At 34.9% G+C, this 20,448-nt stretch overlaps 2 protein-coding genes across 4 annotated transcripts in view; both read left to right on the top strand.

The window, feature by feature from the left end:
- The first annotated feature begins 8,518 nt into the window (after positions 1–8,518).
- LOC109111133 (protein L-Myc-1b) lies at positions 8,519–13,227 on the top strand. The gene is made up of 3 exons (XM_019124099.2): positions 8,519–8,882; positions 9,418–9,998; positions 11,046–13,227. Exons 2-3 carry the CDS (start codon positions 9,443–9,445, stop codon positions 11,690–11,692), a joined length of 1,203 nt encoding a protein of 400 aa, XP_018979644.2. The 5' UTR covers positions 8,519–8,882; positions 9,418–9,442; the 3' UTR covers positions 11,693–13,227.
- A 1,254-nt stretch (positions 13,228–14,481) lies between these two features.
- LOC109102024 (tRNA dimethylallyltransferase-like) overlaps positions 14,482–20,448 on the top strand; it is a 50,873-nt gene continuing 44,906 nt past the window's right edge. Inside the window, exon 1 of one of the 3 annotated variants that reach the window (XM_042776820.1) lies at positions 14,482–14,705. In XM_042776820.1, the coding sequence (XP_042632754.1) occupies positions 14,559–14,705 (147 nt within the window). In that variant the 5' untranslated portion in view covers positions 14,482–14,558. The remainder of the gene's footprint in view (positions 14,706–20,448) is intronic. The other 2 variants (XR_006162650.1, XM_042776819.1) reach the window with 2 other exon arrangements.

The following is a 20,448-nucleotide window of genomic DNA, read 5'->3' as shown; positions in this document are numbered from 1 at the left end:
TTAACCCAATCTCTGTCTAAAATTCCTTCCGGCCATTTTTTTTAAAGCCCATATCATCTTCAAACACATGTAATGTAGCCTACAAGGTAAAAAATAAATAAATAAATAAAAAAAACCTCTTAAAAGACCATAAACAAAATACAATAAACAAGTCTTTAGAAAACTTGTAATATATTTGCGAGAAACATAAATACACACACACACATACACACATATATATATATACATATATATGTAATGGGGCTGTCCATCAATAAAATGTTTAATCCAATTAATAACACAATGCAGCATTTAATTAATTAATCACATATTAATTGCACATCAAATTTGGCTGAGAAATCACTCTCAAAAGATAATTTAAAGCAATTATTGTGTTACACGAGAAAAACATGATATAGACATTATACACATTAGCTTTAGAAAGATTTTTTTTTCTTTTTTAATTTTTGGGTGAGCAGTCCTTTTAATTAGTTCTTTCTTTTTTATTTTCAGATTCTTTTAGAGTATCATTTCACTAAAAATTATTTCATATTTATATATTAATAAAAAATCTGAAAATAAACATAAAAAAATCCAAATAATTAAATGTAGGGTGAACGATTTTGGAAAGGCAACATCCCCACTCTCCACACTGATGATGTATTTTCTGTGCAAACAGGTTGTGCAGAAATATGCAAATACGTATTTTGACAGGCAGGCAGGACAGCCTATCATAATGTTCGGACTGAACATTTTGAATGGACGAACATTTCATGGTCCTGCGCCTTCCACAGATGATAAATACTTATAAATACATTTAAACCACTTAACTTAGTGATTGCAATCGGGATCTGATTCTGATTCTGAAGAGACTTTCAACCAGCATAACAAAAAATGTTTTCGAACCAAATCACCTCACCTGCCTTACTTTTAAGGGATAGCTTACAAAAAAATATATAAAAAAAAAATAAAAAAATGGAAAAACAGAAAGAAAACCATCTTTCTAGGTCCTGGCGGATGTACACTCAGGATATCTTCTCATCATGTGTTTTTTTTTTTTTTTTTTATATTAAAACAAAAATAAGAAAACATTCTCTTTTTTCATAAAAAAACAAAACAAAAAAAAAACACATGAATTCACTTGATTTTTAGTTTTTACGTTCAGTTACACAGAACTGGGGAACAACTGATGATGTCCCGGTTTAATGTTTGGTTGACCAATCAGAGGAAAGGGGCGTGTCAGTCATGCTGAGATCGAGCGTTTTCCGTGTTTAAATTTCTGGCCGTGGTTAAAAAACGAAAAACGAATGGATGCAAAAGTACTATACACTGACCTTTCTAATGCAACTTTACTTTTTGTAATGTCTATTTCATGCCTTTCTCATGCAACACTATAATTACTATAACTGTTTTGGACTGCTGTCTTGAACTATTTGTGAGTTGTTCTAAACGCGGCACTACGCTTCTCATCCGGTGTGTGACTGCCTTATGTTCTTTACTCCGCCCATGTTTTTATATGTGCATCCCTGAAAGCATGCAGTTTTCTAATATATTTACTTTAACTTTTTAGGTAATATTAACGGTAGGCTCTATAACATATTCAGATGCATCCAAAATTACATTAATCATTGACAGCCCTATATTCACACACATTATTTGCGTGTTTTCAATAAACAAAAAAAGGAAATTTTGTATTTAGATATTTATTCAAGTTAACATAAATCCATAAACAACTCTTAAGAATACATGCATTTTAAAGGACATTTCCAAATTTACATTACAGTGTAATGTAGCCAAGCTTGGCTTTGAGGAAAATCACATTGGTTTAATGTGATTGTGATAATTCCATTAGAATCAGCCTGATTACAACCGACAAACAAATGATTAGACTGTATTAATGTCATAAGTTTATATGGAAATTTAATAGTTAATAATTTTTAAATCTGTTTTGTTTTATTTTTCACATTTTCTATGTTTGATTTCCACAGAAAAATAACAGCATCCAGGTTTGGAATGACTTGAGTGAATACTGACAAAACATTCATTTTTGGCTGAACTTTCGAATCAAAACAGTGATTTCACAGGCAAATTATATGTTATGCCTCTAATAAGCTGTGAGTATGTTCAAGTGTTTAATTTGAACATGTAAATCTGTATGTGTAAGCAGGTGGGTGGGTAACTGTCTGGCACACTGCAAAGACCAAGATTGCAGAGCCAGCAGAAGATCTCCAGATGAGTGGGTGGGGATAAGAGAGGACCAGCCTGAATCAGGATATGGAGGATATGGCTTTGGATTCATGCCGTACTATATATTGGTACATACACACACATGCACAGTCAATTATACAAAGAAACAAAACTATTTCCTAAGGCTGGAATACACACAAGTTTTATAATCTGAACAGATAGGCATCATACACTTACCAACTTTGAAAATATTTACAGAAAAAAAACTGGGTATAACTGACTGAGGATCACACACTTCCGGACTTTCAAGTTGTTCAGAACTAAGAGATGGGTGACAAATGAAAACAATATGTTTTGTCAAGCATATTTGATATCCTCTGACTTGATGAAATCAGTCTGAAGCTAAAAAAATAAAGTCTGTGACCATCATACATTACGCAGTTTTCTAATAAAAAAAACTGTCAACACAAATCTGCACACAAATGAAGCTAGTATGAGTAACAAAATGTGTTCCCTGTGTCCAGATTTGACAGCTGTCCTGACATTTCATCCTACCTGTCAGATTGTCATACCAGGCTTTCTGCGCATGTGCACATCAATATTGCATCAATTTTGTCACGATGAACAACACATAATTACTGTATTTGTATTACATAGGTGTACGTGTTAATAAAGCAGAGGTACTCTGCAATAATAATGCAAAAATTGACACTGTCAGCATTTTTTTTTGTCGCATTGTGCTACCTACTGTTTTTTTGGAGGTTGCAAAATCTGACAGGGTAGCACAATTCATCAGAACTCTGCAATAATAATGCAAAAATTTACACTGTCAACAATATATATATAATTGTTATAATTGCAAGTGTTCAGAAGTGTGAGAAGCAGCTGTATTCAAATGCAGATGGAGGGTGTTGTCGACTACTGAGTTGAAACACAAAAGGAAAAAACAACAATGTTTGCCTTACCGAAACCTTTCTTCTTCTTCTTTTTTTTGTTCATTAGGACAATTAAAGACTGGTCTCCACAATGATGTCAGGTTTTTACTATCCTTTGGGGATATTTGATCCGCAAAGTGTAAGCAAAACCAGAGCCAAGAACACACACATTAAAAAATGAGGTTATGAATATGATGCTGTGCTTCCTCTTTTGTTTTTGTTTTTTTATTTGGTGGAAAGAAGAAGTGTCCATACATAGGCTATAACAGACACGACTCGCAAATTCTATCTCAACTCATTTACACATTTACAACATCAGACAAGATCTAAATGGTATGTTGAGTAATATCATGAATGTTTGTATCTGAATAGCCCTCAAGTTTGTCTCAGGTATCTCAGGTATCAATGCATTCTTATGCAAATATAAATTATGTAACTAATATTTCAAGCAGAGAGATGCAGTACAACTGCATATCTGCACCTTCATGCTCATATGCAAATGTGTATTTCAGTGCAATAACTTGCAAAACTGCAATGAACTGTCAAAAAATAAAACTCCTGCTCACTTTGTTTATTTAGAAGCGTTTGCATTTCTCTCACTGCCAGGTAATGGTTATGAAATCTTTTCACTCTCTGGCTGTTGTTATGAAATGCAGCACCTCTCTCTCCTAGGCTCTTTTTCAGTCTCTCTCACCTGATTTCAGCTGCCAAGGTGCAGTTTGCAACACACGGTACCCAGAACTGAGCTGACATCCGGCTTTCTCTCAGGGCTGAGTCTCGGAAGAATGCAATAAAATTCCCACACCCTTTCCAATTAATGAGCATCTATCAATCAACAGGGCCACGTGACCCTCCCACTCACATTCATCCCTGCTGGTCAATAGTTGCTGCTGGACAAAACCTCTGTGCCTGGACCTCTCGTTGTGCTGCTTATTTATTCATGAGAAGCATGGGATTTCAATTTTTTAATTTAGTGGAAAACTGCACATGTTCAAAGCCATGAATACAAAATAATGGTTTTAAAAGGAATGGTGGTATTGTGATTTACATAATTGAATGCATGGATGACACTAAATGTTCCTGCATGTTCAGTGGTGGTTTTGTTCTCCGATGCTGTGGTTAAGAGTCAGCAGTGACTATTTGTGAAGTCACTGATCACTTCAGAAGTTCACCCAAAATGAAAAAAAATGTTGAAAATTTACTTACACTCTGCCCATTCTGCAAGTTTCATTCATGCAAGCAAATGGCCATATAAATCTGTGCATTTGCTTTAAAGCTCTGAGAAATTCAAAAGCCTACGCAATCTAACAATCTTTTCCATATGTATCTCACACATTCATCTTCATGTATCATCCTCTGAATCATGCAAATGTGAACTAGCACCTATTAAATTATAAGAGCTACTCATCACAAACACGGGGTAGGAAAAATACGGCTTTATTTATTTATAACTTTATTATACGCTGCTTAAAATTCGAGTGAAATGTATAATGTATAAAGACTACAACCTTTTAAAAATACTTCATTTATATATTGTACAAATAAAGAATATTAAAATAAATATACTACCAGAATATGCTTTCAAGCACAGAAATCTGCTTGGTCTTGGCTCTCACTTGTCCCCTGATATCAATCTCACATACATTTCAAAGTGATGTCAACCCACCCATGAGCACCTCATTGGCATGTGCACAGCAGGCAATAGATGGGCTGAGATTGGCTTGTGCATCTTTTAAAATCCAACCAATGGGAAAAAACAAAGAGTCACCAGGAGATCTGTTTGACCCCAAACTCTAATTCACACACTCCCTCGTGGGCCCCTCCTGGAGGAGAGTTTTAAGTGCATGTAATGACATCTCCTCATGCAATTAAATCAAGTCAAAAACAAACACAAACACACACACACACACACACACACACACACACACACACACACACACACACACACACACACACACATTTTAACTGAAAAAGAATGTAAAAGTGCAAAAACTACCATTAAATGAAAAATGACATTAAATTTAGAAAGACTTCTTAAAGTTATAATACTTTCAGAGGTATGTAATAAGTCTGAATCAACTTAAAATTGGTTGAAAGATGCATCCCAAGAAGCATTACCAAAAGCCCTTGTATTATCACATTTGTGTATACTGAGTCTTTTGTGTATTTAATTGTTTGAAAACACAGAATACTTTTTATTAACATTAAAAAGATTACCTTATATACTTATATTGTTAAAGTCATATTTAGTAAAAGTAAACGACTTTGAAATATTGCCCCTCACATTTGTTTATATTGACACTTTTGTGTCTAATTATTTGAAAACACAGTGTACCTTATCACATACAAATGAAAAATTATATTACTGTACATTTAAGAATACTTTTCATTTATACAACAATTTCACAATATTTAAAACTATTTGTAATACTTTAAAAGATTGTTAGAATAATATAATATAATAATAAATTATATGAATTATATTATATGAACCTTAAGATTTATGCTGTAAGATGCATCCCCAGAAGTCACTCACATTTCTGTATATTATTTATTTTGTGTCTATAATTATTAATTATTTACATTTACATTTAGTCATTTAAATGTACACAGCCATTATGCCTATACATTTTTTATTTTTAAGTGCATATGTCACAGGTCTGGTATGTTCTGTGCTCCATTGTTTCTTTCTTTTGACCTAGTTTTCAGTTTATTTAGTTAATTGATTAGTTCCCAACTGTTTCTGTTCTCCCTCATTATCCCTTGTTATTTAAGCACTGTGTTTTGTCCAGTGTTGTTTGCAGTTTTGCATGTTTTAGTTGTTGTGTCTGTGTTTCTCCATTGAATTCCATTTGGACATATTATTAAAGACTGTTATTTCAGGCTACTGGGAATTCATGATATTAGCCTTTGATAGATGCACTTCAGTAAGAATTACAGCAACAAACAGAGTTTAGATATCCAGAGAATGTTGGAAGACAGGATTGCATTTTTGTGTATTTATCTCAACATGACTTTGTTAGATATTAAAGCCTTATCTTCTGATAACCCAAACACATTTCTCACAGTTTGCCCTCTACAGCATTATTTGTTATTTGACCTCTCAGTGGAGTTTTTGTCAATGGACCTTCATAACCTGAAAAAACAAAAGTGCTGTCATGCAAGAATTCTCACATCATTTGCACCAAAAACATCTGTTGATGATGTAAATTCCACTTTACATCATCACATCTAACACTATACAGCAGCAGTAAGAAAAAAGAAAAAGCTTAGCAATCACATTTTAAACAAACAAACAACAACAACAACAAAAACAACTAAAATAACTTTAAACTTAGGTAGAGTTGCTGCTTTAAGTTTGTAAGTAGGCATACAATAAAACTGGCTGTACAAGACATTTAAACTTATTAAAATGGTCTAGTTGAATCTTATATAATTTAAAAATGAAGTTGAAATTATTTTGATGAGTTGAAGTAATGGAACAATATTTATTTCCACAATTTAATTAACTTTTTTTTTTCTCCATTTTTTAAATTTGTTTCAGAAACCAAATTTACTGAAGTGGTGAATTTTCATGTAAAACTGACCACGTTGCTTACTGGCCCAAGTCAAGTGGGTCTCTTATTCAGTGTATATTGCATTTATGTCTGCCAGAAGACAAAAAAATAAAAAAATAAATAAAATAAAATAAATAAATTGTGAAAAATGAGTGATGCTATAGTAGCCTTTCTTTATTTTCTACAGCATGCTAATGTTCAATGCCAGTAATGCCAGTCATACACACACACACATGTTCTAATGTTAGTGTCTAGTGTCTAGTGTCTAATGTAATGTCTAGCTAAACTCTTACACACCTCCCCAATTCCACCCACACACACACACACACGTGCAAACACTCTTACACACCTCTTTAAGTCTTTGTCCCCTGTGCCACCCAAACACCAGCTCCATATATATATATATATATATATAATATATATATATATATATATATATATATATATATATATATATATTATAGTAAAACTGAGTTGAGAGGGATGCATCAGTGTAAACTAACTGTCAAAGCAACCCAGTGAAACTTGTCTATAGCCTTGTATCATTGACTAGCCTCCTACAAACTCTTTTGTTTCTGTACATTTGTATGGGACAATTGGATAAAAAGGCTGGGTCGAAAAAGCAAAGCAAATTTTATAAAAAGACCATAAAGCCAGAGAAAGAATGATACATCTCTCCAGGGAGATTCGTCAATCACTGTGGGAAGAGCCTTTGTTCTGCATAAGGTCAAGGTCTTAAATTAAGATGTGAAGAAAAGGAGAGGATAGACACTGAATTGAGACACTAGTCAGCGATTATACGTACTTCCTAATGCACAGATTTGCCATATGGGACATTGTTGGAAAAGAGGACATGTGGTATAGCCCTAAGAAACAGTATTGTCACAAGTACAGATTGTGCACTGCCAGCAATTCATTAAGCTGTCTGGCACTAATTATCATCTTGAGCTAGTAAAGGCTGGATATGACTTTTCACTCACAATAATAAAAAAAGAATGTGTAGTTCAATACAACATATGTAAATCAAAACATTTTCTGTTCTGTGTGAGATAAAAACCAAGCAAGGTCTTAGCTAATGTTTCACTTTTCTCAGATCTCATGCACAATGATCTGCTAGCATTTTGCATTGCAAAAATATTATTACGATTATCTTATTATTGGACAAAATATGCACCCTGGAATTAATTTTCTTGGAGGTTTAGTTTTTTTTTTTTTTACCTTCATGTGACATTTTTTTCAACCAAAAGCTTGAATTCCTGAAGAAAAAAATAAATAAATACATTGTCATATATTTAAAATTAAAAATTAAAAATTAAAAAATTGTATATATTTAAAAATATAAAATAAAATTTAAATATATTATTTAAATAGTTTAAAAAATTTATTTGTAGTATAACAAAAAAAATTGCCAAATAGAGATAGATAGATAGATAGATAGATAGATAGATAGATAGATAGAGAGATAGATAGATAGATAGATAGATAGAGAGATAGATAGATAGATAGATAGATAGATAGCAACAAAATGAAGAGCAGGATATTATAAAACAATAATCTCCAATAAACAATAATTTTAAATATCTGTATGAGCCCTGATATCTGACACTGGTACAATGTAAAATTAAATTTCATATTTAATTCTGGCATATGTCATATCTTGTTGAGCTGATATATATCATCTTAAAAGTGTCACCAAATCTGAAAGAGACAAGTCTATAAAACATTTCTCTCAATCATTATCTGAATTTCCCCCTAGACACCCAAACCTCAAGTGAACCTCTGTAGCAGATCATGTCACTTTAAGCAGTGGGCGTGGTCAGCGCACTACGATCCGCCTTATATGTAAATCCTGCCACTACTTTGGCTGGGTGCTCGTTTCAGGTGTCTATAGTGAGCGCGAGCCGCGGCTTGAGAAGGGAGCACACAGGCGCTATAAAGGGCGCAGAGAGAAGCTAAGTTCTCATGAAGAAGCCGACTGCAAACTAGCAAAACATCCTCGCAACTCAACTTATAAACAACAGCCGGATAATACAAAACCACACTCGAGAACCCCAACACAAGACAGGATTATTCAACACACTGATGCTGATGACGCTTTCTAAACCTGTTGACATGAAAGCTTTTTATGCAAAACATTTAAGCTGAGGCTCACCGGTGAACCGCAAAACCTTATTTTCGCGTCTCAAATGACATGCAACATACTCACTCCCGGAGCTGTATTACGGTAAGTGTTCAAGCAAGGAACGCCTAATTAATTTGGTTCACCTTAATCGATTTTGGGGGAGAAAGTAAGGCATTTGACAACGAATAGAGCAATTATTTAAGACAGTATAACGTTACACTCGTAGTAGTATAGCCTATGCATTTACATGAAGCATTACATTGTTGTGTTATGTAATAGAAATAGCCTATGTTGCGAAACTTCAAGTTTTATACAGTGGAGCTGCATGCAGACCAAATACTCTATCGTGTTATCTGTTAAGACGTTTATATATAATGACCATTGCATGCATGTTTTAATTAATTCATGATTTCTATTATTTAGTATAATTCAATGTAATTTAATATAATATAATTTAATTTAAATATATATATATATATATATATATATATATATATATATATATATATATATATATTATATATATAGCTACTAGAAGCTCATTGAAAATAAAAATGAAGTGCTGTAAGTCGATTATCTCTCGCAGAGCACCATGAGATCGGATTGTTTTTAAAAGCGGATCAATTGTGGTTTTCAGATCTTGAGCCCTGAGGAAGACACCAATGCCAGGAATCAGTGCAAACGCGTCGCGAAATAAGAAGTGGGAGATGGAGGAATACGACCAATATCAGCACTATTTCTACGACGATCACAACTCGGACGAGGACTTTTTCAAATCGACCGCACCAAGTGAGGACATTTGGAAGAAATTCGAGCTCGTGCCAACCCCGCCCCTGTCCCCCGTCAGGATAATGGAAGGGACCGGTCCATCTCCAGGGGACAGACTAGAGTGGGTGTCCCAGTTTATAGGGCAGGACGACGAGCAGGAGGGACAGTGCAGACTGAATGCGGAGGAGACTCTGGAGAACTTGAGCTCCATCATTATTCAGGACTGTATGTGGAGCAGTTTCTCCGCTAGCCAGCAGCAGGAGAAAGTTGTCAGCGAGCGCTTGTCCTGCTCTGCGCAGTCGAAGCTCTCCAGCAAGGCGCAGTGCGTCCCTGCGGACAACAGCTTGGCGACTGATTGCGTGGACCCAGCAGCTGTCCTTACCTTCCCCCTGAGCAGCAGCTGCAAGAAACAGGTGTCGTCCGGGTCAGAATCTCGCACGGACTCCTCTGGTAAGCACGAGACCGTTTATTTTGAAAGCGACACACCAATAAATCTCACTTTATTTGCTGTACAATGTAAATTTGCAGTTGTGTTGACACCTGATGGATCTTAATGTCTGTGATCATGAACTGCAGTAGTTACTATTAATTTGTGCATTAAGTAGAACTAAGCCAAAACCTGACATACTTGAATAGAAAAGATGCATTGGTGCCATGGGATTTCATTTCGATTTCTTCTTAAAATGTAAATGTGTGCTGAGCTTCCACATTCCTCAAGTGGAATGAAAGGAGAAATTGTTTTAGTTGTGGGTGGTGCCAGCAGCATAAACCAATAATAATAAGGATGCTTGAATCCTAAAGTGACACTCAATGGCCACTCAACTGTCCCTGAAAGAACAATAAGTACCTGAGGGTTTCCACCTTTTTTGGCTTTAATTGTTCTATTTTTTTCACTTGAAGGGCACATGCAACTTGAAGGCTTACGTTTTACCCAAAATAAAAATTCTGTATCATTTGATTATGTCATTCTATGGTACGACATACTGCAGAACACCAAACACATGTTTCAGCTCTTTTTATCCATGCAGTGAAAGACAAAGGTGTCCAAAACAACACTGGATACCATTTACTTTCTTTGTATGGACCCGAAAAATATGTATTCATTTATTTATTTTCGGCTTAAATATAACTTTTAATAGTGGATTTCTGATTTTGACAAACAATATGCTTTGTGCTCCGTGATAGAAGTAATTGCATAGTGAAATCAGAGTAGAGGGAACTTGGAACAGATGCTTCTCTTATCTAAATACACATCAGAGGTGACTCCAAGTTCATTATTGCAGTTCAAAGCCTCATTTACTTTCCTCTTGCAGAGAATAGGGAACTGATAGAAACCTAAGATTCATCTCATAGTTTTGGAACCCATCTAATTAAAGATCTTCAATTGTGAATGAAGTTTCTAACGTGCTAGAATGGGTTAATGGAATGGTGTTGGACTTTGGTAGGAAGTGGCATTGCACATACAGTCAATCTACATTTCTTTCTGTTCCCTTTCAGATGATGAAGAGATTGATGTGGTGACGGTGGAACATAAGCAGAACAAATCACGCCTGGTGAACGCCCGTAAACCAGTCACCATCACAGTTCGTGCAGACCCCTATGACCCTTGCATGAAGCGTTTCCATATCTCCATTCACCAGCAACAGCACAACTATGCTGCCCGCACTCCCGACAGCTATCCTGAAGAGGAGCCGCCTCGCAAGAAGATCAGGCAAGAAGCCTTGCAGCCACGAGTGGGTTCCACACCCCAAACCCCAGAAAGAAAAAGCCCCTTGCCTTCCCCCTCAGTCCCCACCCCATCTCAGACAGTCTCCGCTTCTCCAACACACACATCCTACCACCTCAAATCCCAACCGTCCAGCCCTCAGAGTTCGGACTGTGAGGACACTGACAAGCGTAAAACACATAACTTCTTGGAGCGGAAGAGACGCAATGACCTACGTTCCCGATTTCTTGCCCTACGGGATGAGATCCCAGGCCTGGCTGACTGTCCCAAGACGCCCAAAGTTGTGATCTTGACCAAGGCCACAGAATACCTGCGTACGTTGCATGTCAGCGACAAACAGAAAGCCCAGGTGAAGAAGCAGCTGAAAAACAGACAACAGCAGTTACTACGAAGACTCGCTGAACTGAAACGTGCATAAAACCTTCATAGTCCAGCCATATTTTCAATAGGAACTGTGTAGAACTGAGAGTTTTCTCCAAAAGTGGGATATTTAATGGAATGGACTCTATATTTTGAGATCGGTTCTTCAGTTTTTGTTCTTTGCACATTTGCCTTCGCAATGGGGGAGACAAACTTGCAGAAGCTGTGGGACTGGTTCAAACATTTTCCAAAGCAGGTCATAATTTCTGATTTTCATTTGAAGTGTAAAGAATTCAACCATGAATGTGTGTTATCTTAAATTCTTTTGCGAAAGCTGAAGTATTTGGGCGGGGAAGTATTATTCCATTGAATTAGCATGGCAAATAAGGCATTATTTGAAATTGTAGCAATTAATATGCATGTGTAATTGATCTTCTTAACCATCAAGCCCTTTTTTGTGGGGGAATCTTGAATTTATCTGGGTAAATGTATTTAAGGGTCTTTGATCAAAATAACTTCTCCATTAATAGTACTTTATCTAAATTAACCTAAATTTAAGGAGAGCTGTGTGCCCCCATTGCCACATGATGACAGAGTATGTATAACAGACAGGAAGTTGCATCACTGTTGCTTTGTTACATTGTGTTCCACTGTTTTTTTTTTTGTTGTTTTTTTTTATTTCTTTTTAGTTATTGTATATTATTGTTATCTTGAACATTCAGGACAGTGTCCAGCACAGCCTTGCGGTGTATATAAACTGTGGCATATTCTTCGGACATATGTGTATAATATTAGTGGTGTACAGGACATTGTGTAAAAATACATACTTTGTTTTGAATATGAAAATCAGCACTGTTAATAGACTTTATTTTCTATTTTTCTGTCATTTGTCCTAAAACTCGGTTGGCCCACCCGCCTTCCCTAGAGATCTCAGAGTTTCTATTTTTGTTAAGAAAAGTTTTTTAAAAAATCAAAAAGTTAAATAAAACAAAACTATCAACGTTTCATTTTCATCACTAGCCACTTTATGCTGTTTTCACTGCCTATTCCCTTGTGTTCGGAAGTTTCTTTGGATTTTCACTCTTTTGTGGCAGAAAAAAAAAATGTTGAAAGAATTTTGTACTAATTATATTTTCTTACAGAATTAATTGTATCATTGTTTGATTTCTATTTAAATATAAAGTTGTACTGGTGGCATATGCTTACTTATCTCCCGATATGACTGTGTGGTAATTAGAAGTTTATGCACATGGTCAGTTGTCATGCAATTATTTGACAAAAATAAAGGCCATGTGCTTACAGCGATCACCACTTTGAGTGATTGAGGTGACTTCTGTTTGTATATTCAGCCTTGCCAAAAGATCAATCAGAAATACGTACTATCAGAAACCGACAATACTTCACACCAGGGATGCATATGCCATCAGTAACCTGTTGTTGTTGTTTTTTCTTTCACTTTTGTCCCCTGTCGTCAGGTGTCATAACGGGAGGAGAACGGCAGCAGCGTTTTCTAAGCACTTTGTGTTCTGTACCTCATAAGCCTATATGCGTAAACTCAAAATTGGGTGAACAATAAAATGAATTCAGTTCAAATCCTGTTAGCATGCTTGTCTGTCTTTGTTAATTAGCTTTTATCTCCACTTAAATGCTTCCAGATTTGATTGCATACACCTGAAGCCAGGCTTAGAATAACAACAGGGTTATTAAATGGTATGACATCTGGGTGAACTTTCCATTTACCGTGACCTTAAGACAGATTTTTGACAGTTTTTAAATGATCTCTTGATTAGTGGGGCAATGAGTGGTTATGAAATGCACCATGACTGTTTAAGCAGTATTATCCTGGCTCAGTAAAATAGGGCGAGGTTTTACTATGTGTGGCATAAGTGCTATTTCACTCCATCAACACCTGTGTGAGAGTGTGTGAACTCGATTTGATCGTTTCATTAGCGAGAGCTACTTTTAGTTGACACGTCGTAGTGGCCTTCTTTACCATGGCAACGATCATCTCTCTTTTCCTTGGCGCAGAACGCTCAGTTGCCATGGAGAAGGAAGAGAGCTATTCATACCCGAGTTCTTCCGGAAGGTGCACAAGTCGACCTGCTGAAGTCAACAGTGGTGCCAAAGCAGCAAACTAAACCAATAAAGTGCCAACTCATCAGATATGTGAGTGAAAACTGATAGCTCTCATTATTGCATTTAAGGATAAGGATACTAGTTTCACCATATTACTAATAAATAGCACTCATTGCTGGGTAGATTAATTGCAAAATATAACTTAGTCCATTACTGGTTACAAATGACACTATAAAAATGGTAGTTATTAATGTAATCTATTTGATTATTCATTTTATGTTACATATTCCAAATATGTTACTTTTTTAGAGTACTAACTCGTTTATCCTGTAGATTTGAATGGGACTATTTTGGACCATATTGATATATAAAAAGAAATAGGGTTGACTAGGGAGAATTAATAAATTATGTATAATTAATGCCATTGTATGGATATGTAATTATGTTATCCATAAAAAATAAGTGTAATCTGATTATGAGCATTTTAAAATGTAATATAATCTAACTACAAATGAATGAATGAATAAATAAAGGTAAATTTAACAGGATTCTGTATGGATGGATTAGTGATGAAAATCGACATATTTACTAGAATTTTTTTTTTTTTTTCCCTGTTTGGAACAGTGCCATTTTATTGTCCATATATATTACAGTTCCTGTTTTCCCAGAACTTTCTGTTCGATTGTTGAACTTCTGTCCTATTTCTGAATGAAGCACCCATGCCTCCCCGTAAATCCCAAACCTAAATAAACCACAAACAGTTTTAGTTTCTTGGATACAGTTCCCTCCTCCGCTGCGAAATCACCGCGCACGCGCAGATCGTTCTACAGCCCAGAGAGGTTGCTGTCATGGCGGCCGCCACGCGTGTGCTCCGGAAAGACATCAGCCCGTCTTTAGTGGTGATTCTAGGAGCCACGGGAACTGGCAAATCCAAACTGGCTATCGAGATCGGGAAAAGGCTTGATGGGGAAATTATAAGCGCCGATTCCATGCAGGTGAGTTCTGTCAAAGAACAGGGAAGCACGTGAAAGGGCATTGCGATTATAAACGACAGGTCGTCTTAAAAGAGCAGAGCTGAAAAATTAAGTAGTTAATGCTTTATATTGAAACGGAATGATTTGTTAGAAGCTTTGGTTTGGTGTGAAATGAAATGCAGCACGTTTTATATCGTATTAAACTAGAATATCAGTAGGCCAAAAGCATCTGGACTCCAAAATATGATTAGTAATTAGATTTAGATTATTTTTATTTTCTCGTGTCCACCTTTGGTCGCCATTTTTGATAATGCTCCACGCGATCATAATTCATAAATTTGTCATAAAGCCAAGATTAAAGTCGCGTCTACTGATCTCTGCCACAAACACCAGGATTATGACAAGCAACGTGTAATAACTGACTTATATTTTAGGTGATTTGGTAATTGATCTTACATGCATTGATAATTGTTCTGTTTTCTGACCTAATCTGTTTTAATGGGTTTCATTAAATGGATAGAAGTGATCATCTGCAGTAGTTTGCTACTTTTGGCTAGGAATAGTTCTGACCAAAGCTGGAGATATCTTGTGCATGAGCACAACAGAGCATGTTGCATAACAGTATGAATGGTGTCTTACAAAATAACTGAACCATCCGGTGCCAACTCTAGATCAAGGTCTATATAATATTTGGAGAAAGCTGTCCGTTAGCACTGCCGTGAATCCCAGTGACATTTACTCAAATACCCAGAGAAGTACACGCTTAGAAATCTGCCATCTTTGCATATTGCATGGGCTTTCAGTTCTGCTGCCAAGTTGTATTGGGCAGTTCACATAGGCAAAATATATTTTGTTATTTTATTTATATATTTTTAGAGTATTTGCAACGCCTCCGGGCAGTTATTTAGGGCGTGCAAGGCCAAGTGCTGTCTGCTTAAATGAGGAAATCCTGAAAGAAAGAAAAAACACACACTCAGATTTAAATAACATATTTCAAATCAGCAACAAAATCTGACAGGAACTGCCCCATAAATATTGTTTCTTATGCTCAAATAGCATTAAAAAAAAAAAAAAATAATATATATATATATATATATATATATACATATATATATATATATATATATATATATATATATATATATATATATATATATATATATATATATATATATATATATATATATTATTTATTTATTTATTTATTTTTGGGGGGCTGAACCAGTGAATCGATCTGGAGTATGTAAGTTTAGTGAGCTGGTGTGGAATTCATGTTTCTTTCCTACGCTCTGCTCCTAGACATCCTTTCTCTGAGTATGTAAGTTTAGTGAGCTGGTGTGGAATTCATTGAAAAGGGTGGTTTGCTTTATGTTAACAATAAATGCCTGTGCACAGCTATCCTCTGCAATTAAAACAGTCAGTTAATGTAGGGAGCTCCAAAAATTCACAGAAATATACAAAACTACATGCAGCTGCTGTAAACTACTAGTGAAAGATAAGATAACAATCTAGATTTGTAATATGTGAAATATAGTAGGGATGCACGATAAATATCGCCCGATAATTAATGTGCATCTCTTCAGTAAAGCCGGTTCTGTAATCAGCGGTAAATCTTTACACGTGCATGCTTTCACATGGAGCAGCATTCACTACACAGAGCCTTTGTTCACTGACAAGCTGTGCAAAACATGCACAAAATATGATGGTGGTTTTGCGCAGCTTGTCAGTGAACAACGGCTCTGTGTAGTAAATGCTGCTACATGTGAAAGCACGCATGTGTAGAGATTTACCGCTGATTACAGAACCGGCTTTACTGAAGAGATGCGCATTAATTATCAGCCGATATTTATCATGCATCCCTAAAATATAGGGATGTAACGATTCACTCAACTCACAATTTCGATTCGATTCAAGATTTTTTTTTTTTTTTTACAAAGTGAAATTTAAGACAAATTATAAATTAAATGTGTCCTTTTAATATTGCTTGGACAATTTTTTGGACAACTGGTTGCACGTTTCTTTGTGAAATTGAAATATAACACTATAATAATATACTAATATAGCACTTGCATATTGTTGCTCTTTTGTTGGTTTTGATTGCTTCTCTTGTCCGCATTTGTTAGTCGCTTTGGATAAAAGCGTCTGCTAAATGGCAAAATTTAAATGTACTGTAAATAACAAAACTAAATTGAAATTTTAAAACAAGTCCCAAACAAAATAAGGCTTTGTCTGTGCTCTTTCCATTTAAAATGAGAGGCAACCACTGCATTTTAATCATGATCCAAACAAAGATGCTGCATACATGCAACATGAGTAGTTTTTAATCTAAATTAAATTTTATAATTTTGAAATTTGAAGCAAAAACAATGTTCTGACTTCAGTTTTGTGAAACTATACATACAAATATCTGCATAAAACAATATACTATCCCAATGAAAACAAAACTCACCCTCACCCATCAACTTTAACATAAATAATACACATGCTTTCCACTGTAAACAAAGCAGCGCTGCACTTATGAACTTTAATATGCATTATACAGAGGCAAGATGAAAAGAAAAAAATACCATCTAAACTTTTCTAAAGACAGTAAGTTCCCCTCAGACATGCATTCATATAAACTCCTACCCCGATTTTAGCATCTCAACCAATTTGAATAGTCACATATTTGAATCGATTTTCAACCGGCTCGCGGTTAATCGTTACATCCATAGTGAAAAATGTGGTTTGAATCAGATTTGAATATGACAGTGGCTTCTTAGTTCCTCAATGTGAGTAGAACCTCATTGGTCACTGTCGATGACAATTTCAAATGTGTTGGACATGCTCAAACTTGCACACTGTAGCTTTACTGTGTGTATGCAAATGCATTTTTGGTTTAATCCGACTTATCTAGTTGCCTCGAGTCCTGTATTGTTATAGTGCAAATATTGAGAATTGGAACAAAGCTTTACTGTGTTATTGGTCAAGTTTATTTTTACTACCAGATCATCCAGCTCTTTGCAGCTATGATCAGGTAAAGTAGCTGCATCTTCCACCAAATCTGTGTCAGTAATAGATGAAAAGGCTTTGGCTGTATGGACCCCTTTTGTGCCCTTAGGGCCCCTGGAAGGAAGGCCTGGGAGCTCAGGGGGTGGGCTTAGTGAAGGTTTGCTACCACATTTGCATATTGTCTATTATTCTTGGTAGAAAGGGACTTTTCTGCTTTTGTATTTGGGTCAGTTTAATTGTACATTAAAGCCTCATTTAGGATGTTGAAATTTAGACCATTCCCAAAGCTGAACTGGGTGTAGTTCGTGTATTTTATGGCTTGAAAGTGTGTCAGGACATGCGATTAAGGGCTCTGACGTACAAAGTTAAAATTATGATAATTTTCTCAGCTAATTACATAATCTTTCTAAATCCAGCACATAGATTACATCAGTGGCAAAGTATCCTTAAGACAATTGCTCTGTTATATAGCTTCCCTTAGAAATTTTGACATGCATTTTTATATAAGTGTCTAGCCCTTTTTGCTATTCCATAACTCCTTTATCAGTTGTGTTTACTTACTTGCTGTTGCTCAATCCCTAACCTTTAGTATTAAACTTGTCCTGCACATTTGGGCTATGGACATGAATGATACCTCAAATTGTGTGGCTTGTTGAAGAGAGATGTGCTTTGACTTATGACTTTTGCCTGGTTGGTGAAACATGCAAAATAATCTTACATTTCAAAGAGGGCCTTGAGCCATATCTAGAGACAAGAATATCATAGAGATTTGTTTAGGCCTCCAAGATTTGGGAAAAAATCTAATTGCAATTTTCTTGGTGCGGTTTTGATGCCCAAAATTTGGCCCAAAATTTTGTGGTTATATATCTATAATATGTAGGGATGTAACGATTCACTCAACTCACGATTCGGTTCACAATTTATTTTTTTTTTTTACAAAATGAGATTTTCGACAAATTATTAATTAAATGTGTCCTTTTATATTTGCTTGGACAAAATGCTGCACATTTCTTCGTGAAATTGAAATATAACACTATAATAATATACTAATGTAGCACTTGCATATTGTTGCTCTTTTGTTGGTTTTGATTGCCTCTCTTGTCCTCATTTGTAAGTCACTTTGGATAAAATTGTCTGCTAAATGACAAAATTTTAATATAATGTAAATAACAAAACTACATTTAAATTTTAAAACAAGCCCCAAATCAAATAAATAAGTAACACAAATAAAATAAATCTCTTCATATAAACAAATAAGGCTTTGTCTGTGCTCTTTCCATTTAAAATGAGAGGCAACCACTGAATTTTAATCATGATCCAAACAAAAATGCTGCATACATGCAACATGAGCAGTTTTTAATTTACATTAAATTGTATAATTTCAAATTTTGAAGCAAAAACTGAATGGTTTGACTTCAATTTTGTGAAATCATACATAAAAAAGATCTGCATGAAATAGAAACAGCAGACGAGCTGAATGAGATGCAGATTCACTCTCTGCCAGTAGGTGGTGCTTAAAGCATTTCCTTTGTTTCCACTGTAAACAAAGCAGTGTTGCACTTATTAACTTTATACAGAGGCAAAATACCAAATAAACTTTTCTAAAGATAGTAAGTTCCCCTCAGACATACATTCATATAAACTCCTACCCCTAATTGAATCGCGATTTGTTTAGCACATCAAAATATATTAATCGTCACATATTTTAATCAATTTTCAACCAGCTCGTGGTTAATCGTTACATCCTCAATAATGTGACTGTATAATAATAATAATCAGTGTTGGGGTAACGCATTACAAGTAACGCGAGTTACGTAATCAGATTACTTTTTTTAAGTAATGCATTACTTTTTAATTTACAAGAGAATATCTGAGTTACTTTTTCAAATAAGTAACAAGTAACTTTTTTCCAATTTATTGATTGACAGCTCTCCTGTCCCCATGTTGAGAGAAATCAGAGGATACTACTGTAGTTCTAAAACAATAATTAATCTCACTCACTCACAAAAAAAAAAAAAAAAACACAGATTCAGTATTCATCAAAATGTATAAAAATAATGCAACTCAGAATATGACACAAACCTGCAATAATTAAATGTTAAACGGCACAAATATCCTTTATGTATTTAAACCCATTCTATTAACCAATGTCTTTGCTTCTGATCTTCAATGATCCAGTTCAACCATACTAATAAGCAAAAATTACTCTAGACAAACATTTTTCTTTTTTTATTGCTGAAGTGTGTTGAAATGTTTTCTTCTGCATTCTACTATACGGACATAAATTTACTTTCCCTTCAGCCTGAGGCTTATTCATTTCACTTTTGGTGTGAAAAGACTTTTATATTTGCCAAAAATATAACTCTTATTTTAAAAACAAACAAGCAAGCCCTGTCCAGATTTTTTAAAAATTACGCAAAAGTAACGTAACGCATTACTTTCCATAAAAAGTAACTAAGTAATGCAATGAGTTCCTTTTTTAATGGAGTAACACAATACTGTAACTTTCCCCAACACTGATAATAATAATAATACTAATAATATTTCAATGTAAAATATAGAAATTGTATTTAAAATATCATAAATTAATCATAACAAAAATACAGTAAAGTTTGTTTTATAATACCATACTTTTTTTTTTACAGTACAACTTTAAAATTACAATTCTAATATTTATGACTGCCTTAATTTCTTAATCTTCCAACTTTAAAACCATTAAGCTTTTATTTTGGTTGAATTCCACAGAGAGCATTTGATATTGCTCTTTTACTGA

This window comes from Cyprinus carpio, chromosome A19, assembly GCF_018340385.1.
Source record: "Cyprinus carpio isolate SPL01 chromosome A19, ASM1834038v1, whole genome shotgun sequence".
NCBI classification, from domain to species: domain Eukaryota; kingdom Metazoa; phylum Chordata; class Actinopteri; order Cypriniformes; family Cyprinidae; genus Cyprinus; species Cyprinus carpio.
This window is presented reverse-complemented; position numbering and strand designations above follow the sequence as displayed.

Excerpts from the sequence above, each read along its gene's own strand:
- LOC109111133 (XM_019124099.2), top strand. The coding sequence starts at position 9,443 with ATGCCAGGAATCAGTGCAAACGCGTCGCGAAATAAGAAGTGGGAGATG. Across the intron at positions 9,999-11,045 it reads ATCTCGCACGGACTCCTCTG|ATGATGAAGAGATTGATGTG; the intron begins GTAAGCACGAGA and ends GTTCCCTTTCAG.